The sequence below is a fragment of the Anas acuta genome, chromosome 13 (genome assembly GCF_963932015.1).
Source record: "Anas acuta chromosome 13, bAnaAcu1.1, whole genome shotgun sequence".
NCBI classification, from domain to species: Eukaryota; Metazoa; Chordata; class Aves; order Anseriformes; family Anatidae; genus Anas; species Anas acuta.
Genome location: NC_088991.1, coordinates 5,911,229 through 5,932,955, shown reverse-complemented (window position 1 = coordinate 5,932,955; position 21,727 = coordinate 5,911,229). Strand labels below are relative to the sequence as shown.

Below are 21,727 nucleotides of genomic sequence, written 5' to 3'. Positions count from 1 at the left end.
GGAGTTCTGTCTGTTGTAATTGCATCCTCTAGCTTTTCAGCCTATCTGATAAGTTTGTCAAAACACTCTTAACCTCCGAAAATCCTTCATAACTCTCAGATGTTACCACTTACAGAAGAAACGTCTCTGCCTTTCCTGATCTCCTGCGTTGTGTAAAAGACAAGATTTGAGGTCTTGGGAGCAGTTACTTTCTGTAAGGTAATAAATATCTTAGGCTTTGGGTTTCCCTTCAGAAACAGCAGTAGAGGAGAAGACTGTGCAGCTATGTAGATGTAAGAAGATGTAATGAGGTCAGGTCTCCCGTGGATTTGTTCTTCCTTCCTAATGATTTAGGAATGCAGATTTAGACTGAACATTCTTCTGCGGTTGGGATACTCAGCACGGTCCTCTCTGGGGGATTGCTGAAGGACCGAGAGAACTGTGGACTCCTCATGTTAAGCAAACATTCCCTCTTCCTCCTGGCAGCTACTGTCCCAAAACTGGCTGGTCCTTTATATCTTTGAAGAATTTTATACCTTTATTAAATGTTATAGAAGGTGAGCAGCAGCTTTAAAATGATTGGCAGGAGTAGCAATGGGGAAAAAAATAACACAAAAAAGAGTGATTGGATAAGCTCTGTGTTTTAAAGGAGAGGGGTAAAACTGTCCTATCATGCTACTCTGGGCTTTTGTGTCCCTGCCAAAAGCACCTGAGGCCTTCTTTGCTATTCCACTGCACCGTGTGGGCTAATTTCTTCCACTCTGGTCACAGGTGGAGTCTTGAAGGATCTTCCCATGTTGTTGAGAGTGCAAAATGCCAGTGTTTTGGAAAGGATATAAAAAGCCTGAAGAGTTTGCTTAGAAGAGCCTCAGAAAATAATTGTTGGCTTAGAAAAAATGTCTTAACACTGAGAGAATTTAACAGCTCAGTCTGTAATGATTGTATAATGCTTCATGTAGGATAAGAGCCCATATAAGAAGAACATACCAGCTATCACTAAAAAGCTTTTGAATCCAATGGAGACAAACCCGCATTTTCCTGAAAGTAAGCTCTTCAACTGTGAGAGAAACAAGCCATGGTTTATCTTAAATAACATTGATTAACTGTGGGAATGAGCTATGAAATAGTACAGCAGTATCCTTAAGTCAAAACTGAGCCTTCTCAGCAGGTTTGCTTCAGTAAAGTGTGAGTTACTGTGCTCTTTACAGCTCCTGCAGAGCAGTCAGATTATGCAGACAAATGGTTCCTTCTGGCCCTAAAAATCCGTGCCTGGCTTGCTATCCGAACAGCTCAGTGGGATGCTCAGCTATTCTTAGTGTCTTCTGTTTGCCAGACTTCGCAACCACCCAACCAGTTTACAGTCTGCCATTCTAGTTTCAGCTAGACTGGTATCTTGTCTGTCCCTGTTGGGATGCAGAATTGTTGCTTCCACATTGTTTCTAAGAATTTTTCTAGAGAATGGGAGAGACTGGAAACTGCAGCCCTAGGTCTCACCCTCAACTCTTTCTGGCTAGTCTGCTTCCAAAATACTCCACACTGCCATAACAGGTCTTGGGTTAATACAAGAGCTTAACCACTTCTTGCTAAACCTTCATGCTAATGTTGGTTTACTTCTGTTTTCACCAACCACTGTTATCCATGCCCAAGTCTGAGTTCTGACAAATCCTAAGAAAGCAAGTGGAGTTTGTTACTAGTGGCTTCTTTCCATGACATTTTCCCCATTCACTGGCCAACCAGTAACACTAAGAGCAGGTCCTCATACAGAGTAAAGGGCAAAAATAAAAGCAGAATTCAGCGCATGTAAAATACACCTGTTTTATTCAGTACCAAAATCACGTTCTTTTTGCCACTAATTCATCCATTCTGTGAGGTGGCCGTGTGTAGGGAGAGATGGGTTTATAACAAATCTGGGAAGCAGACCAATTCCTGCTCACAGGTGATACATCGGGACAGCCACGGCATGGCTGAAATGACCGGGCAACTGCTCAGAACCAGTGACAGTGGCTGCGTGTGACACTCCAGTTACTGCCAGCTCGTGATCAACGCAGTAAGTGGCGTGTCCTTGGCCAAGCACGCCAGCGCTTACATTGCTCCAGTTCTCCCCCCTCAGGGGCTACCAGTGGGCCATGGGGGGAAGAACTCCGAGCAGCAGTTTGCCTCTTGACATGTGGGTATGAAAGGGGAAGTGCAAGGCCTAGCGCCCGCTCTCCAGAGAAGCTGGATTCTGTGGCTTTGTGGCATTCAGGCAAGTCTGACCACTTCTTTCACCATTTTTCCGATACCGTCGTAGATTTCGTGAATGGGGGCGTTGCACATGAAGGCACTGGTGGTCACCAGCTTGTTCTTCGCGTCCACATGAATTTCAGTGACATGCTTGTTCACGTGCTTGCAGCCAAGTTCCTTCATGGTCTCAGCAGTCTTTGCATAAGGCCATCTAGAAGAAGAAAAGAAAAGAAACCCTGTGCAGAGGAGCTGTCATTGCAGAGAGAGATATGAAAGAGGCCTGGAGTGAAAAGCCTGGTGGTGCCTCGCAGCAACAGCTGCTAGGCTGTTACAGAGATAAGATGGTCCCTTCAAAAAGCCTGACTGATAAGTTGTAAATCTTTTCCCATCAGAAGAATTTCTCTAGGACTGTAGAAGCCAGAAAGCCTCCAGATTACAGCGAGTTAAAAATCTGAAGTGAAGCCAACATAAAGCCTTGATGCTCTACTATAGCTGTTCTGCTGCTTAAATGCACACTCCAGACTTTTCCTTTTGGTTTGGTTTCTTCACCAGCTTCCTAGCCTAGTGGTTTCATCATAGTTTCTTCCCTGCTGTTGGAAGAATTTGGTCACAGCTTTCATGGATGGGTCACAGATCCTGTCCCTACCTCTCATAACACTACCATGTGTTCAGCAGCCATCTTGTTCCTGCCTCAGATCTGCTGAACTTCTAGTCAGTGGTGCTACATATACTGGGGAGAGACTGCCTTGCTGTGATCTCCGTGGCGTGATTATACATCAGCACCGCACAGTTACTTACTTCTCACACTCTGTGTCGTGACCCACAGTCAGCTCGCAGCCGGGGAAGATTTTGGCTGCCAGCACTGGGGAGATGCAGCACAGGCCGATGGGCTTTTTGGCAGCATGGAATGCCTTCAGGACATCCTCCACCTCTTTGGATACTGTGCAGTTCTTGCCTTGGGTGGCCCAAGTACTCAGATTTTTAGCCACTCCAAAACCACCTGAGAAAAAGGAAACAAATGTTAGTACTCCAGGGCAGGATTTTTGTCGGATATGCTTTGTAAGAATGCTAAAATGGATTTGCTGGATGGAAATATTTGCCCAATGTTGACAGCAGAAAGCTAAACCATTGTGAGCCACTGAAGGTTCTCATTTCCTGACTGCCACGAGACAAGACTCCAAAGCATCATCTCTGCTCCTAAACAGAACCGAACTGGAGAGGTATCATGCTGTTTCACCCTGTCATGGTGGGGCACACTGACAAGCTTTCACTTGTCTTTTAGTCCTCACTCCAGGCTTCATCAATTCCCACTGAAATCATTTGGTCATACTTTCACCCAAGAATCTTTCAAAAAAAAGATCAGGCTTTTCCCTTTTGAGTCACCCCCCTTTGTGTCCCAGCTTCTGCTTCTCTTCCCCAGAGGGCAGTGTGTCGATGAGGGAGGGGGCAGCTTGTTTCTGATGGATATAAGCACAGATGGAAGATGGCCATTCTGCTGGTCCCATCTCCCAGCTTATCTTCTTGCTAGTGCTCTGCCCAGTTCCTGTCCAGCCCATGGCTCCCATGCCATTCAAGGCTCACGAATATTTAAGCTGCTCCCAAGCCCCCAGGCATGCAGACCCCGCGTGCTGTGCTTCCTACCTGGTATTATTAGGGCATCCAGCCCCTTCACGTCCAGCTTAGCCAGGTCCTTGATGTTGCCTCTGGCTATTCGGGCACTTTCAACTAACACATTGCGCTTCTCCTGAGTTGGCTGTCCTCTCACGTGGTCCACCACATGCATCTGGTCAACATTAGGAGCATAAACCTCTGCCTGAGAAGGGAAGGGAAGGTCTGTTATCCTTCAGGCGTGCATCCTAAGCATGTTAAAGGCCACAGGTAGCAAATTAAAACGCTTGTGTTTCTTGGTTAGGAAAGAACTTTGCTGGAGATTTCAGTGGCCTTCAGGCTCACTTCTATCTGATAGCGGCAATAGGAAGGTATTGTTATAAAGAGGGAAAAAAAAAAAAAAAAAAAGCTGTTTTCTAGCTTCTGCACAAACATTTACCCCCACCTTAAAGGAAGGAGGGTATTTGGCGGAGGCTATAGCCCACACTGCTTATTTTGGGGGGGCTGAAGTAGCGGAAAGGGAGCAGCCACCCCTTTCCCTCCTAGGAAAATGAGTCATTGCAAGAGCCACGTGTGAATCCCATTTCTTAATTTTCCACCTTCATCCCAAGCAATCACCTTTCGCTGCAGCAGCCCGAGTGCTGCCCGCACACAGCCGGTCATCCCGTACGGGTGCTGAGCACCCAGCAAGCTGCTGTTGTCAAACCACCACCCCCAGACAGGGCTTTGAGTTTCTTCTCTCCTCCCGCTGGCTTCCCACAGGCAGAGTATTTCCCTCTCAAGAAAATGTCTTGCTTTCCTTCTGAATTATTTCCAGCTCACGCACAGAAAGTAAGAGCGGAAGATGGCAAACAGGCAGGTGATGGATTTGGTGGCTGTACACAAAATTTGTTTCCTCAGGCAAGCAGAAGCGAAAATTAAAAGGGTGTGGGGGAAATGATGCCCGAGTTTCCTCCACTAGAGGTCCCTGCCAATCAAGGGATGAGTGCAGGGCAGTGCTCTGAGTGTGCCAACAGAGGGGAGAGCCACGGCAGCTCAGAGGGAAAAGAAACAAAACTACAGACAGGGGAGAAAAGTTTTGGACAAGTCTTAGCTTTAATCCACGAAGTGAATACACACTTTGAAGGCTTTGGAATTGGGTGGGAAGGCTCTGCAGCACGTGGAAATCACCACTGCGCCTTCATATTCGGGGGAGCAGCCTGATTTCCAGGAGAAGGGCTCTGACCCACAGCTGTGGGCAGTTTGGAGCCAAGGTTAGCGTTACCCGGGGCTTCTCTCCCTACACTTTGACTCTCAAAGAGTTGCTGTCACTGATTGCACATTAGAGCTGGTGCTTAAGGATCACATTTTTCCCCCCCTTTCTCTGATCTAACTCACAAGAACTCTATTTTCTGTGTTCATCTCATTTTCCATTTTAATCCTCAGTGCTCCAAAAGGATGAATTTCAAGCAACCAGAGTCAATAGTAGCCTTTGAAACAGAAATACCAGAGAAGAGAAAGAGGAAGTGCAAGCCAAAAATAGATTCATTTCAGAAAGTTTGTTTCAGAGGTTGTGTAGCTGGCAGAACGGTTGAGCTCTGTGCTCAGCACCCGGGCAATCCTCTCACACAGCAAAGCTGGGAGGGCAGAGCAGAGATCGGGGCATGGTCCCTGCTTGCTGTGGCAGCCCCGACACCGTGCTGCTTGCTTTGACTCCAGTCATTGACGCTTTGCAATCACCCCAGCAGCAACGGGGAGCTCGTGGTTTGTCGGGCAAGACGCAAAGCTCCTTACAGCAGAGTGCTTCGTGCAAGGGGAGGGCAAATAAAAAGCAGAGCAAGGGCAAAAGGATGGGGCAGGAGCCTGCCAGGTGCCTCTTACCTGTGCCCCCTCCCTGCTGAGGTGCACCAGCACAGCAGAAGACTCATGGATCTCACTCCCGTCGTACACCCCACAGCCAGCAAGCACGACGGCCACTTTCTTCCCCATGGTCACAGGCAGAGCAGGAGGAGTCCCCAGAGAGTCCCAATTTGCTGTGCATCTCTGTGCCCTGCCTGGAGCCTTTTATAGCATGATCCCTCCCCCAGGAGCAGGTGGGGCCAGGAGGGTTGGGCTGAATTTCTTACTGGCAAGGAGGTTTTATTTCCAGTGCCACGGGCAGGGCATGTAAATATTATTTGTTTCCTCAATTGACTGCTCCCTTGCAGACCTCCTTCCCAGCACGTTGTCTCCAAATCATCCCCAGCCGACGCGACCTGTACAACAGAGCAGCTGTGTTTTTCCTTCTCAGCTGTCTATTTTCCATTCTATTTCAGACTAAAGCAGCAAATTCTTGTGCATAAGATGGTATCACAGGGAGCCAGCCCACAGCACGTATTTGAGCCAGTGCAGTTCCTCTCTGTGCTCCATTTTTATACCCTACATTGTACCAGCAGCCTCTGTATTTTAACAGCAAGGTTTCATTTTCTGACTTTAAACGTGCTCAGCCTCCCGCCCCATCTTTGAAAAGCAGCAGCTTTGTGCCCAGTTTGTTTCCTGGCCTTCAGGTCCTGAGTTAAAAATGAATAATGTGATTCTTCATTGACAACACCATCTCTCTAAGAACGTGACAATATCATTTACCAGGAAAATGGTTGCAAGAGCTGGCAGACCCCTGACCTCGATAGGGATACCTGCCTGCAAGATTCACAGCATGCGATGGGGAATTTCCCTTGCTCATGTGGAAACCCATCTTCCCTTGTCCTTGATATGCTCGTACCTGAGAAGATTATGAACCGTTTTCTTTCAGCTTTGCACTGTTGCAATAAATATAGCCTCTTAAGGCTATCTTGCCATTCTTTAGAGAACAACAGAATTGAAGCAACTTGGGGGAAGGAAGTTTTTCAGGGATAATTTATAAAAAAAATTCTCAGGTCTGTCATATTTGGAAGAGACATGAAATATAGCCTGTGTATAATGAAAGTGTTTTGGCAAGTTCCTGAGTCGTAGCAAGCATGAGGAAGGTACTCTTTTCTAGTATGTGTGACTTCATTTATTGCATGCATCTCTTAAAACTGATTAAAAAGCTGATTAAAAAATCAGGTACCACGTACTCACAGCTGCTGACTATACAAACAGGAACAAAAACCACCTGTTTGGTGGGTGGAGAAAGGACTTTTATTATCCAGAATGGGAATTAAACTATGAGATACGTGGAGAAAATCCCCAAAGCCTTTTCCCTGCTGTTTGGTTTCATATCTGAGGTATTCTGAATGTGATTTAGGAATGCATCGTTTCCTCTTACTTGAAAAAATAGCTGAATCATGCTGCGACTTGAACATAGTTCAGTAGCCGAATAGTTTCTTCCTCCTTCAGCTGGTTAGAGACCAGTCCCATCACTGATGGAACAAAGATAGCTAAAGGCTGATATTTAAACAAACTTACATTTTCCTGCAAACCACATCACAGAGCTCTGCATGTTACAAACCGACTGTGTTGGTTCCCCTCACTGAATTCATTGTTTAGGTGTAACCAGGCAAAACAGGGTTGTTCCAGTGCTTCCTCATGTGACCAGGTCTATCTCAACAGACATACTGAGCCTAAAGATCAATCTGCAACAGATGTATTCTTGATAGTTTATACTTTTCGGCTGAGTTTTTTCCATTCTGCATGGGAGTACCTCCACACCTCAATACCATGCTTTAATCTGTGTTAATATTCTAACAAAGATGAGTGTGAAGGAACCCTTTTCCCCAAAGCCCTTCTTAAAGGTTATCCTCCAAAGCAGAGAAGAAACCACGAAGGTTTGGGAGCCAATGCAGGGATCCAGGTGTTCAGGGGAAGCAAAGCACCCCAGTCCACGTGGCTCAGCAAGCAGGAGGAGCAGCATCTTTTGGCATCAGCTGTGGATCCAGTCTGGGACTGTTCTAGATTCCCACATGATGTGTGACTGACATGATATCATCACAACTGTAGCCACTGTCCACTGCTTTCTGTGGCCTCCTTCATGGGTAAAGACTTTTATGGCCTGATCACGTATTCTCATGGGTCCTTTATATCACCCTGGGGATACAGCAGCGATTGTGGGAATGACTGGTACTCACTTCACCGCCTGCACAGTTCTCCTGGAAAGCCAGCAAGACTCTTCCAGATTTTAAGCTCACACTCCTCACTCACGAAAGCCACTCAGGAATTAGGAGGAGTTCCCTGGGAGTGTGCGCAGAGAGGCTGGATTAGATAGACATGGAGCGGCACACGGACAAAAGTCACCTTTAAGGGAATGGCACTGAATATGCCCCGGGCTTGCCCAGCACAGGACGGTGGTGCCAGGCATTCATAGCTGTGACAGGGACAAACAGCAGGACCACGGCTGGTGTGAGGAGAAATAACTGGTCCCCGGGGAGCTCCTGGGCTTGCAAAGAACTTGTTTGCTCCAGCAAGATGGATTCTTTAAAAAACCCTTAATTTTAACCAGTGTAATTTCCGTACTGGCAATAGCAAAAAGGCAGTAATAGTAATAAACCATCAGCGTTATTTTTCAAGTGTCTTTTTTAACAAGGGTTAATCAACAGTAAAATTAACAGGCCCCTGGAGGGAGCTACCAGCAGCCCATTCTGACTCACAGACTGAAATTTATTGCAGCAAGCAACTCATTTGCATTTCCTCCCGCATGCAGAAAGGCACACTAACAGAAGATGTTTGTAGGGAAAAGGGGTGGAGAGCAGGGAGGAACACAGGCCAGTGAAGTTGGTTTGGTTATAAAGAGCTAGGGAGGAAAGAGAGGCAGCATTTCAGCCCGCATCTGGGTCTTCAGCGGACTCTGCGATGGCAGTCAGAAAAGCTGAGTCACTGCATTACTCCATAGGGCTCTTGGGCATTTCCGCAGGTAGGGATCGAGTCTTCTTGGCATGGGAGGATGGGGTTGGGACTAGCTTTCATGGACAACCCCCTTTTTGAAGGGGCTAAAACGTCTGTTTGTTCCGAATCTTCTCCGCTTGGGTAAAACTTTTAGATCCGGAGATCCCTCTGCCTGGTTCAGCAGCCAACAAAATATTTGTCTTGGCTTTAAAATGCTGGCCTGAATTCTTGTACCCAATCCATCTCGAGTGGGAAGCAAATCAAAACTTTTTGATAGTCATTTTCATAAATGATTTTTATTTGGATGCATTTTCCTCTCTTCCTTTTCTCTCTCTGTCTTCCCTGCTGCTCTGTTTTCTGTGTTCACTCCCTTTCTTTTCCTCCTTTGCACTTCATCTTTCTGAGTGCTGCTGCTTTTCAGTTTTAGGCTAGTTTTCTGTAGTTACAAGGCTTATGGGATTGTCTTCAGAGTGTGTGTGCTTGTCTGTCTGCCTTTTGTATAACTGGAATCTGAGATCCATTTTTTACCTTTATCCAACAACGGCGGAGCACTTTCAAACACAAATAAGTTCAAGTTTCTTAAAACTGGGCACCCAGAAAGAGGTGACACAAACCAAGTTACAACACCCTCCCTCTAGATCTCATTATTTGCAGATCTTGCACTGTTTTTTTTTTTTCTCTTTTCCCTGCTCTTGTCACTCTGGTTCTCTCCTGTTTTTTAGGGGCCAGAGTTTACAAGCTCTTTCTCTTTTTCCCCCTCCCTTGTCACACACAGGATCACTCTTGCTGGCAGTGCATTTCTACAGTATACCCAGAGCAGCCCCCGTGATCCCCAGCACAGCTTTAGGAGTCCTTCTGTTGATTTTATCGTCACTTTTGGCGTATGCAGGTAAGACTCGGAGGGTGGCCAGCTTCAAGGCCTCCCCCTCCTATAGCTTCACAAGTATTTGGTCTGCCTTGCCAACAGGTTTATATGAACTGTGTCAGCTTTGCCAGACCACTGATCCATTCTGCTTGGGGAATCAACACACACACATTTTTCACAATCATTTTTTTCAACCAGCACATCACATTTTTCCTGTATAAGTAACCAAAGAAATAAATGTTAGTTTTGAACAAATGCTCCATCACAATCTTTGAGAGTTTTAACATTTTTATTTTTTATAACATTTTATTTTTTATAACATTTTATTTTTTAAATATACTCTCTCTGTATATAAGAGAGTGAATATATGCTAAATGAGAGTGAATTTCTCTAAAAACTGTCCCCAAGCTTTCTTAAATCAGTTTAGGCATCCATGGTTTGAAATGGCTTGTCAATATGTGAGGCTAAGAGGGAAAATCTCTTATTATAACAAAGTCCATGCTCTTTAGAATGAATGCTGAATTATTTCTCCTTTTGTGACTTGGAGCAGTGAGAACATGAAAATCCCAGGTTGGAAGCTGGTATTTTTTCCACTACAAATCAGACAGCCTGGGAGAGGCACAAATACTTGTGAGTTCACACAGTTCTGAGGGAGTCTTTATAGTCATGTCTACACTGCGTAATGGGGCACCGTGCGGACTGACCCAAGCTCATTTTAGCTCTGTCTGAAATCACGCAGGACCTGTGCAGCCACATGCTTGTGTTGTAATCATGGTTCCAAGACACCATGTGCTTGCTGTAGCACAGCTGCCTATCATAAGGGTGGCTTTCCATAACTCTGTCAAAATCACAGTTCTGCCTGTATTCCCCTTTGTTTCGTAGGGATTCGGAGAAGCCAAAGAGATGCGTCCCTGTTCTTGTCCCTCTGCCTGACCATCTCAGTGTTCTGGTGCGGCTACGGCGTGGTCTTCATCCTGGAAGGGCAAGGAGTTTTGAATGACACCGGTGATTTCCGCAATGCCTTGGTGCCTGGCCTGGTCACCTTTACTTTGGCACTACTCATTGTCGCCGTGGTGGGCTTCCTTAGCAGAGAGGTCATCCTAGCTCTGATTGCTTCTGCTGTCTCGCTCGCCAGTGCTCATGAAGTTGCCATGCACTACAGCACGTCTTTTGGTTCCTCTGCCGTGGCTTGCAATTATATGATTGTCTGCTTGGTTGGCGGCTATTTTGCTCTGGGAAGGATTGTTTATTTCCTCTCCAAAGAGAAAATTGCCCTCCCTGGCACAGATCTGGCCAAGAATAAGGCCCACGAGCAGCTCCAGCCCACCAGTGGTAGCGTGAATCATTTTGCGGTTTTCGGTGTGATCCTGAACCTGCTGTCTGCCAGTGTCTTTGGCTGCAGGCTCCTGGGCGTCACTAGCAAACTTTTTATTGGACAAGTGCCCTGGCTGTGGGCAGCTGGGGTCTACCAGATTGGAGTCTGCATTTTGTCATACCGTGCAATGGATGTACTGATGGCTACCTTCTTCGGTTTCACTTCCATCCTGAAATTTGCAGGAGGCTATTGCCTTCTGTACCCAGTCTGGCAAACAGAGGAACCGTCCTTCCCTACCCCATTCCTCGTGTTTTTTTCAATTCTTTTTGCTGTCTTGGCCCTTTTCCTCACTCTTAAGAGCCTGGCGGATGGCCTGTACTTGCTGTTTTATGTGGCCTACTGCATTGCATTAGCTTGCCGTCCCAAGGGGTTTTTCGAAGGCGGACCCCAAGGTGTGGATGTGGCCATCTTTGTGGCCTCAGCCGTGATGGCTCTGATTCACCTGTACAACGTGAAAGCCAGCACCAAAATCCCAACAGGGCAGGGTGTTGTGAAGGCCCTGCTGGCTCGCAGCAGTTTCCTGAAGCTTCGTGAAGGGGCAGACCTTCACGCTCCCTACCTCGGGTACTCCAAGTACGCCGATGCAGAAGTCCTTGGCTATGCGTGCAGCGTCCTTGCTTCTTTTGCTATTACAGTGACAGGGGACCCACAGGCTCCGCTCGCTACTGTTGTAATCCCGTGGGTGGTGGTAGCTGGTGGGATCCTTAAGTTTCTAGGCGGCTCAGTGGCCTTTGCCCGGGGTAAAACCCTGGAGAGCAGTGCCTTCATTCTCTATGCCGTCATGTGGATCATCTGGGGCTTGGCAAGGTACGGTGGCCTCTACGGCACGACCAGAAGCTTCCACACAGCAGTAGGCATCATTGCCTTCATGCTTTTCAATGGCTTCATTGTCTTCTGCACGCTGTTCTTAAACATCACCTGGTTCTTTTACTCCCTCACCTTCTTGCTCATTGCTGTCAGCTTCCTGCTGGATGCCGTGGGTGCTCTTCCAGTCGGCTATGACATTGCTGCTACCGTCATCTTTGGGCTGGTCAGCTTTTACTGCTTCCTCTCCGCGCTTTGCAGCAGCGTCTTTGAGGGCTCCTGCTTACCGATGGGTAGGCCCCTCGTGCAGCTCAGTGGTGTGGGGGGAGGAATGACCAAGTGCCTTCACCTGCCTGCCAGGAAAGCTTCCTCAGTCAAGAGAATTGCAGGTAAGGGAAATGTATAGGGGATAATGCGGGGTGGAGGGGTAATTCTGGGAGATGTTGTAGCAGAACAGTATTGAAAGGATGTTTTTCCAAGCCAGATGTGGAGATCACAATAACCTGATTGCATTTTGACCAAGTGGGCCAGGTTACAAACGTCTTTTGGAGCTGAACACACTGTGTGGGAAATAGAAGCGGTTCCTCAGTTTAGCAGTGATTTTGCTGCTGTCTGTCTTGTATCATATCCTTGTCTGCTCATCCAATATGTGGTACACAAATCCTCCAGGCTAGTGCTGACAGACAGTTTTGTACAGAGAAAGCAAGGTGCTTGCTATTCCCACAGGGCTGAATGACTTCTGGCCCAAATGAACGTGGCTCAGATCTCCCCTAAATACCAGACCTCTTCTTGGATGAATGCTAGAAAATGCACTGTCAGAGGGAATACTGTGTTAGTTGGGAAAAAGGAGATACGAGAGCACTGAATTGGCTGTTTTGTCTGTGACAGCTCTTCCGTGAATTACAGCCCCTCAGTTCTAGTCACTGAAGGGATTCTGCCCTGTTCACATGTCAACAGATATCCTGAAGAGCGGAGGGACTTGTGGCATCCCCACAGATACTGTATATGTGCTTGTGGCAGCCTGTAATCGGCCTGATGCTGTGGAGAAAGCTCACCGGTAAGTGTTTGTCTCGCTGCCCCACTGAAGGTTTCCCTGGCTAGTCTGAGGAGGCCACGAGGACACACAGCTGATAGAGTCCTGGCTACAGCAGCCCCCCAGAGCCAGGAGACACATAGCTTAGCCTTCCTAGGAACAGTAAGGTGATAAGCTTGGGGAGAAGATCCAAATGAGAAATGGAAACAGTTGAGCTGGAATTTTCTTACAACAAACTAATGGGACAGGGGATAGAGCCGGATATCACAAGGAAACTCAAAGACCAAGAAATGTCAAAACGGGGCACCCCTTCTCTATATTTGTAGATACATGTTGTCACAACCAAAATCCCTCTTTTATTTAACAAATGTCTCTAGTTGTACATTTTTAAGCAGCTGGGACCCCTCAGAACTTAGGCAACTGGGTCTTTTACCCATTACAACACAAGAAGCTAAGACCGTGATTTGTAATTTATGATCAGGAGCAGTCATTCACATCCCTTCCTTTCGGGTCAACTATTGAACCATCCTACTTTTATTACAGATGGCTCACCTGTAGCAGAGCCCACACCCTTTGTCTAACTCTAGGCGTCTCCAACACAATTTCTTTTTGAGCTTGAAAATAAAGTGTAGCTTACTTCCAAACTCATTTTTCTTGCCCCCTTTCCAGCTCCAAACGCCAGGCTCAGGAGCGCCCCATGTCCCTCTGGATTTCTAGCCTGAAGCAACTGGAACCTGCAAAGCATTTGTTCAGCCCCCTCCTCTGGGACTTCATGGAAGCTGCCTGGCCATCTCCTATTAGCTTGGTGGTTCCCAGAGGTGAGGAAAAGCTGTTAGTTTCAAGCTCTCTGGAGAGCACTGGCTTTGGAACTCCAACTTCAAGTCATGCTTTCCTGCAATGCCACGAGCTCGGTGGCAATACCTGTGGTAAGACCATCGCGTGAGGACGGACGTACATCTGTAAGTGCTGTGCCACTCTTCCTTGTGCAGGTGCATGGGTGGACTTCCTGGGGATGAAGGACTCTGCTAAATATGTCGGTACCCCTCAGAGCATCGCCATCCGCATCCCCGACTGCTCCGTCACCACACACCTCATCGACCTGGTGAGTGGTCAGGGCGCACTCATCCCAGCACCGCTGGCAAGTGGGGGCTGCCCTTTGAATGCACAGGGAGCAGACGTGGGGTCAGCCACCAGCACCCAGCTCTTCTGGGCTGCTGCAGGGGTCAAGGACAGAGGGACTGCAGCACTCAGCTCACTCTCCTGCTGGGTGTTGGCACATCACCTCTCTTCACCTTTTTTTCTCAGAGCAGTGAGGATGATAGCATGTTCAGAGTGGTTTCTGGGAAGTGAAGAGAGCTATACTGAGTAACTCCCACAAGAAAAATATCATTAAGGAAGAAGGGATGAGTTATGCAGACAGCTGGTAGCTGATTTTACTGCAGAAGAGAGGCTAAAAGCAAGAAAACAGACCACCAGATCAGGATGCCAGAAGAGATATAATTAACAGACACATTGTCTGATTTCCTGCCTTGAACATTTTTGTTGCAAGCACAGGCTTGTTTGAAGCCAGAATAACTTGGGAGGGTCCCAAACGTAGAACAACATCAGTTACAGCCTGGACTATGTTCTGAGCATCCCTGCTTCATGACTTTACCCAGGCAGAAGCTGCTGGGCTAACTACCTGGGAGAACATGTCTGTGTGTTGCTATAATGCTGGGGTGAGCACATCAACATTTCAGGTGCCCAGACACGTGGGATTAGAGCCTGTCCTATCCTGCTGTAGCTTCAAGGTTATTACAGTGCTGTGGGACAGATGCTGGCTTGTCCGTATGGGTCTCTGATCCCTGCCTGGGAGAAAGCTGCTTCTGCAGCGTGCTGCATGACCTCTTCTTGGCAGCAGCAGCAGCAAGCGAATGCACGATCAGCTGCAACCTACTGGCATAAAACCTGCAGAGAAAGCACGGTAGGAAACTTTCTGCTGCAGTGCTGAGCGCTGCCCCCAGGCTACCTTGACACAGCTCTGGATGAGAGCATATTGATGCTGCTGCCTGGTGTGCTGAGAGGCAGTTTTCTTCCACAGTCTTGCCTTTAAAATGCTGATCTCTGGCTTGGCCAGTGGCAACTGTGCTCTGGGTGGAAGGAATTGCATTGATGGTCTGCTATTCCCACCTGCAGGAGCTATAGGAGGTGTATTACAAAGAAGAGTGGATACAGCCCCATAACCCTGCTAGTAAATTCACCTTGAATGAAGGAATCGCCGTCCCTTGCACAGCTCAAATCCATGGTTAATCACTGTATTCCTGGGCTTTGCCAGAGAAACTGTGGCACCCTGCTTGTTCTGCTCCCTGCTGCATTTCTAGGACAGGGATTGTACCTTTTAGGCGATTGCTATTGCTTGAAAATAAAATGTTCTTTCCTGATTCAACATCAGGAAACCCCAAATCAGGAGGGTCTTAGTCACTCACGCAGTTTTGGAGGGATTTGTCTCTTCCAACTTTAGTTGCCTACGCAGAAGGGGTGTTTACCTGGGAGAGTCACACTGAGCTCTTTATAGAGTCACGGGGATTCGCCAGGGAACTTCACATTTCAGCTCCTCTGTTTTGTACCACAAAACATGCTCAGGGCTCTTGTTTCCATCTTCCTGCCACTAGGTTGGCCCCATTGTGGTCACGTCAGCTAACCCGACAGGAGAGGCAGACACAACACACCACAACCAAGTGTACGCCAAGCTGGGAGATAAGGTAATGGAGCCTTTGCGTATTTTCAGCCCAGTAGGTCCCCAAAGATACAGGGACGTGGGAACACACTCATTCTGTTCCCAGTAGGCAAGTCAACAGATGATACCAAGAATATGGGAGAGCGTGTAATTAAAAAGATGTCGTTGTCACTCATGTTGGTGCTAGACTGAAAGAACAGCATAAAATTAGAAACTTTTATGGAAAACCAAAATGCTTCTATTTGCTACAGCATAGTTAGGGCTTGGCAACGTGAGTTAGTTCATCTTCCAACACAGGATGTTATGAGCAATAAAAAAAGACGCTTCTTTGTGTACAAGCAATAAAACAACTGATGCCTGAATGCGTCAGGACTCCAGCTACCGTTGGAGATTCCGATCTAAAGCTGAAGCTGGTCTAAAACTGGCACCAGAGCTTTAAAACATTTCTGGCTTTTAGGCCTTTTGTAAGTTCTGGAAGTACAATAGTCATGGCCATTCAAACAGGAAGGATCAGAGCTGACTTTAACAGCTGCCTGCTGTTGAGATGTTGAGAGGGGGAAGCTGCTATCTCTCAGCCTATGTGCCTGAGCTTGCTGTGAAATTTTGCTGCCCTTCAGGTGGATGCAGTTCTTTGTGATGGTCCTTCTCCAGAGAATATTGCCTCTACTGTTGTGGACTGTACCAAAATTGACAGTGGAAATATAGGATTCTTCAGAGTTGGTATCATCCCCAAGTCTCAGGTAAAATTAATCCTGATCTGATTTCTGCTCTCTTTTTCTCTCTGCTTTGCACATCTCCATTAAGTGGGTTTCAGACTGGGAGTTCCCTGGTTCCATAAAGAAATCTGTGATAGCACGAGGAGTTATCATAATCTGGTATGAAAGAGCAGAAAAACAGAGCTCCACGTTGCCTGTGTCCTGGTCCTGCTACCATCACTGCACCTCTCTGTGCTTGGAGAACATCTTCCATGCAATGTCAGACTGATTCATTCAGGGAAAGAGCTCTGAGATCCAAGGTCTCTGTGCAGCAGGCTCTCCCTTTACACCTATCCCCAAGACCTTTGAATAAGCAGTGTAACCCCAAAGATACACCCAAACAAGCAGCTTGAAAAAGAACAGGGCATATTTAAATACCTGGAGAATAAATTAGTAACCTGCTTACAGCTGTGTTTGCTAATTCCAGGTGCTGCAGATACTGGAGCAGGTGCAGAAGAAACACTCACCGGTTCCTGGCAGTGGTACCGGGACCCCAAAAAGCCAGGAAGAACACCCAAACCACAGCCACGCTGTGCGAAATGGGGTGGGCACGGCTGCCCCGGTGCACTCCGCTGATGGGAACCACACTCGTCTCTGACTCCATGCAGGTCAAGCAGCTGCATGCTCACGAGGGAGGTGTTTGCTGGAAAATGGTGTAGAGGTGAAACTGGGGAATGGGAGAGGTTTCCCAGCTGCGGGGGTGACTTGTTCACCTTTGGGTGCAGCACGGAGCTGTCTTATAAACTACATTCGCTCAGTTTGTAGAAGTAAAATTTTCACTTATGGAAACTGCCAGCTTTCACTGGCATGACAAAGCGTTACATCAGTGACTGGCCCCAAAGTAATGGAGCTTTTTTTTTCTTTTCACTAGGAGTTAAGGCCTTCTGATTGGGGCAGAGAATTTCTTGAAGTACTGCACAATTATACGTTAGGGAATAAACACTGCATGGAACTAGAAATGCGTGAGGGAGAAGGGAAGGTGTATTCAGGTCACGTGTTGGTGCATACAGGGAACTTCTTAAAAATAGATGAAGCCTTGGGAGCTGGGGCTGTCTTTGGTGTATCTTCTCCGGGTAGAGGTCACGGAGACCAACACTAACCACAAGTGCTGTTATCTGAGGTGCCATTTTCTGTATTTCACAGTCAGTGTGAGGGCGGGATTACCATTTTGATGACTCCAATAGTGTCTCCTTAGAAGTGCTGGAGCATTATGGAAGATCCTCCCTTCTCGTTTTATCTTCTGCAGAGTATGAAGTTCAGAAGAACCGTATGCACTGCGTTTGAAGATGCTAGAAGCTGGTCTGTTGCCTTTTAGCATAACTGAACATACTTCACAGTACATTTCCTCCAGAGTGCAGACTTTGTACAAGAGTGGTAACTGACCTGGAGGAAGTAACAGGAAGTTTCAAAACAACACGAAGAGTTTTCTTTGGCAAAATCTGCCTGGCCATGCAGTTAGTGGCTTGTTTAACCTCTGAAAACTGTTGATATTACTCTTACCTGACTCAGGTGCAAGGTGCTGATCAAACTGCAGCTGAAACCAATGAATAATCTTATTGATTTCACCTGAAGTGCTATTGGAACTTGAGCATAAATGCTGTGCAGTCAGAGAAGCTAAAACTCTGTGAACTGTGGCAAAACCGTGCCTTCTCAGCTTGTTCTTTACAGAACTGGCTCTCTTCCTGCAGAGAAAGAAAATGTCAGATAATTGAGTTTGTGAACTCATTTTGCCAGTCCACTTACTGTATCTCTTTGGTGTTTATTAAAACTGACTTACAGAAATCAATAAAATATTTTCAATAAACTGTCATATGTCACACAGGACTGTGCTACCAACTGTGGCAAGAACATGGGAAGAACTTTGCAGGTCATGGTTTTATGGATTTCAGCATTTTGGGGTTTCTTAACCATGCACAAATGATCTTACAAGTGAATGAAATTGCAGCATTTTCTAGGGGGGGAGAGAAGAGGGAAAGGGAGAATAATACCTAACATCAACCCCCTGGTGCCACCTTCCTTGCTGAGAAGTGCTAATGAGTTCATAAACACCAAGGCTGAATTTGGTTCCTTTCCTAAACCAACTTTTAAAAAAATTTTCCACCAAGATCTGAGGGTGTATGCTAAGGAGTATTAATCTGGAAAGGAGCATTACAAAGCCTTTTGCCTTGGAAAACAGCCCTGTCTTAAATATGCTATGGATGCTGCTGCCCTGTGCTGCATGTAATGGTACCTTCAGACCAAGTTAGGTGATCTTTAAGGTCCCCCCCTCCCAAAACATTCTATGATTTTAGTGTGCCAGAGATTAAGAGCAGTTTAAGGAGTTGAATTCTTCACAAGATGCCTTGCCTGGATCCATTTTTTCCTCCTTCAGTCTATATCTGTGGTGCCTGTTTCTTACAGGAATTGTTGATGCCAGTACTTAGGGAGGAGGAGACTTAGACGGAATGTTTCGGTTAAATCAAGGCAAAATAATTTGTAATATTTCCAGTTTTCCCAGCATTCAAGGTGAAGCAGAACATTTTTAAAGAAAAGTAGAGAGAGAAAAAAGGCCTCTGTTACAAGAAGCAAATCCAAAATACTCCCATCAGAACGATTTGGTCTCTCTCAAAAATTTGCTGAAAAATCATAGATCAAATCCATGCTGAGATGAAGAATTTGAATTGAAGAATTACAAGAATTTGTAAAATACTTTGCATTGCTAAAAATGTAGGTTTGAGTCAAACGTTGTTGCCCAGCCCTCTTCAGAGGAGATTTTAAGTGTGCCCTTCTGGTGCTGTTCCTCTCCCATCCTGCTCGATGGGAAGGATTGGTGCTTTGCTGCATGACAGACGAGGGATAGGAAGGGATTTGGGGCCCCCAAACCTCCATCAAAGAAGGAAATCAAGAGATTTCTGAGAAGGGCCAATTTTGGTTTCATTGTCAATGACTCTGAAGGCTTTAGGCCTGAAAGGTCTGTCTGGGAGACAAAATAACCTGATGAATGGACCTCTTTGTGAAATAGCCAACGCTTTAATCCCACTGGGGTTGGAAGCAACCCAGGAAGAAGGGCTGTCCCTCCTTGATTTTGCCCTTTGTGCAGTCCAGACATCCATGTCAATGGAAAATAAAAAAGAATGGAAAATAAAGAAGGGCATTTTCCTGTCGCAGGAAGAAAACAGCTCACCCTTCTGAGAATAGAGCTGTGCCATAGGGACAGGAACTGACTCAATGGCATCTTCATGAGGGTGCGTGTTGGTATAGTGGGTGGACCTGATACTGCAGCGGTTCAGGGAGGAAGGGTGGCATCACAACCACCTCTTGAGTGAAACCAGCCGACCAGAAGGCTTCACACATGGGCAGAGCCTGGAATGTCCTGACAGCCTCCAGCTTAAGGAAACACCAGGACTGGGAGCTCTGTAGGGACACGGTCCTCATCTGTTTGGCTCTTGCTCTTCATATACAAAAGTCAACGTCTTCCTACAGCCTGGGATGAGACATCAGCTGGGAGAAAAGGCAGAAGGAAAGTCCTCCTTATCGGGTGATAATCAGTCACATCAAAACCCTCAGGTCTCCTTGGCATTACTGAGGCACTGTCTGAAAACACCCCTCGCAACGATTTTATGTCCTACTCACCTTGCTGCATTCTTCCTGGTACTCCGCCCTATAACATCAAGTGCCTGGGGTTATTACTACAAAATGACTAGATAATCTGGTTTGTCTCTTTTTGGAGAAATACTAAGGACAACAAAGAAACAGCATATTTCAAAACCCAGGCCAGGTCTTCAGCTGCTCCAGCTTGGATTTCTGTCTGTGATGGCTGTGTGTGTTGTGCTGCCCAGCCAAGAACAGGACAACCTCTGATGGTCTAGAGCCATCTGGGCATCCCCAGCGTTCGTGCCAGCTGCAGTAATGAATTTATGGAGCAGCTTGGTGCCAAGGCTCAGGAGAAGGCAGAACAGATAGCTGGGTGACAGCAGCAACCGGCTGTGTGAAAAATCTTGTGGGGAAAAAACAGCCATCTGGAAACTGGGCTTCTGGAGTCAGAGAAAGAACCAACTGGACTCACTTCTAGCTGTGACCCTGATATTCCTCCCGTCTGTCCCAGCTGGAAATGTTTCTGATGGCACCAACACTTTCACCTCCTTCTTATGCACTGCGCTGTCAGACCTGGGGCTGAGGCTCTGCAGCAGCAGCGTTTTGGGGCAGGGACCTGCGAGTTTATCACATCGGTGTATTTCCCTGCTCTGTTCACATGGGTGCTGGCATCTCGCTGCCAAAGGGACTCAGGAGATAGCCAACCATACACCTGAGGGCTGGTGGTCAGCTTGGTGGCTCCAGGCTGTTGGTCCGTGACCTCCAATGGAGGTCCTGTGCCTTCAGCTCCTTCAGTGTAGGTTCCTCATTCAGATCCAGCAGGTGTTGGTGGGCTGTGAAGGGACACGAAGCCAGCCAGCATCCAGCCTTCTACCCCAGTTCCCATCCTGGTGCTCACGGGATCCGACAGCAGCACGGCCATGGGGCTTCAGCTTCCCAGCCCCCTGGGCTGGATGGAGCAAGACCGTGCCAGGGGTGGTGCTGGGGGGCAGGATGGGGAACTCCGTCCTGCACAGCCAGTTCAGCATGGCCCCTGCACCTGGCCAGGGCTCAGCAGCCCCAATAAATTCCTCAGCACCCACCAGCAGCCCAGCAGCCTTCCCCGTGACCTGTCGCGGGTTCACTCCCAGCATTCGTGCTCCTTTTTGCTGAAGTCCTGGCAGATGCATGAACCAGTTTGTTGCCATTACGGGTTCCACCATCACCTTGTGCAGGCAGACTACACCCTAAAATAGCAGGAAGTGCCCAAATTCCCTTTCGGTGCACTGTTCTGTGGAATGGGTGAGTACCTGCCTCCTCTGCCCTGACCAGGCTCATCTTATCTCCTCAAAATTCCCCTGAACCTGATAACTGCCTTTGGTATCCTTCTGCATGCAGCCTTGTGAAGGACCGTGTCTTCCCACACCAGGTTATCAGATCTTGCATGACCCAGAGCCTGCCACGGCCCCCGTCCCCCTTCCTATCACCCTCTGCAATTGCTCCGGGCCCTCCTTGCCTGCAGCTGCCAGCAGGTGTGTTCACCCACAGATTAAACCAAGTCCAAATTGCTAAAGCAAGAGCCTTTTGTGGAGCAGAAAAGGTGGAGGAGGAAGAAGTGGAGGTGTAAGGATCAAGTGGACACAGCAGCCAAATGCCCAAAGACCAAGTCCCACAGGCAGCAATGTCCCAGTGGACGTGGGGACACAAGATGTGGGCTTCACTCTCCTTGGCCACAGGAGCTGAGGTGGGGTTTCTGCAGACATCCAGAACCACTGCTCGTGTTACCTGCTCCATCTCACTTCCAAGTCCCGAGAAGACAAAGAGTTGGCCAAAAGGAAGCTGAAGCCCCCGCGTCCACCCCTCTTCTGACATGAAGCAAGGTAGCTTTGAGGGGCTCTGTAACTGAAGAGTGGCCTCCGACAGCTGCTGCTGGATCCATTGAACCTTTTGGATCCTTTGAGCTCGCCTTGTCTGTGATGCCGCAGGTTTTGGTGACTTTCTG

The 21,727-nt window shown here is 47.4% G+C and overlaps 2 protein-coding genes across 3 annotated transcripts; one reads left to right on the top strand and one right to left on the bottom strand.

Moving 5' to 3' along the window:
* Positions 1 to 1,780: 1,780 nt before the first annotated feature.
* Positions 1,781 to 5,805, bottom strand: LOC137863786 (glutamine amidotransferase-like class 1 domain-containing protein 3, mitochondrial). Its single transcript, XM_068697210.1, has 4 exons — positions 5,671 to 5,805; positions 3,844 to 4,015; positions 3,001 to 3,202; positions 1,781 to 2,413 (listed from the first exon to the last, which is right to left on the bottom strand). Exons 1-4 carry the CDS (start codon positions 5,776 to 5,778, stop codon positions 2,221 to 2,223), a joined length of 675 nt encoding a protein of 224 aa, XP_068553311.1. The 5' UTR covers positions 5,779 to 5,805; the 3' UTR covers positions 1,781 to 2,220.
* Positions 5,806 to 6,012: 207 nt separating this feature from the next.
* On the top strand, positions 6,013 to 17,977 carry LOC137863782 (uncharacterized). Of its 2 annotated transcripts, none has more exons than XM_068697197.1 (10): positions 6,013 to 8,653; positions 9,401 to 9,514; positions 10,373 to 12,058; positions 12,627 to 12,726; positions 13,372 to 13,520; positions 13,692 to 13,804; positions 15,354 to 15,443; positions 16,036 to 16,158; positions 16,601 to 16,781; positions 17,420 to 17,977. In XM_068697197.1, exons 1-9 carry the CDS (start codon positions 8,593 to 8,595, stop codon positions 16,769 to 16,771), a joined length of 2,607 nt encoding a protein of 868 aa, XP_068553298.1. In that variant the 5' UTR covers positions 6,013 to 8,592; the 3' UTR covers positions 16,772 to 16,781; positions 17,420 to 17,977. The 2 variants fall into 2 exon arrangements, with proteins under 2 accessions (XP_068553298.1, XP_068553299.1); XM_068697198.1 differs by having other exon boundaries at positions 17,317 to 17,977.
* Positions 17,978 to 21,727: the final 3,750 nt, after the last annotated feature.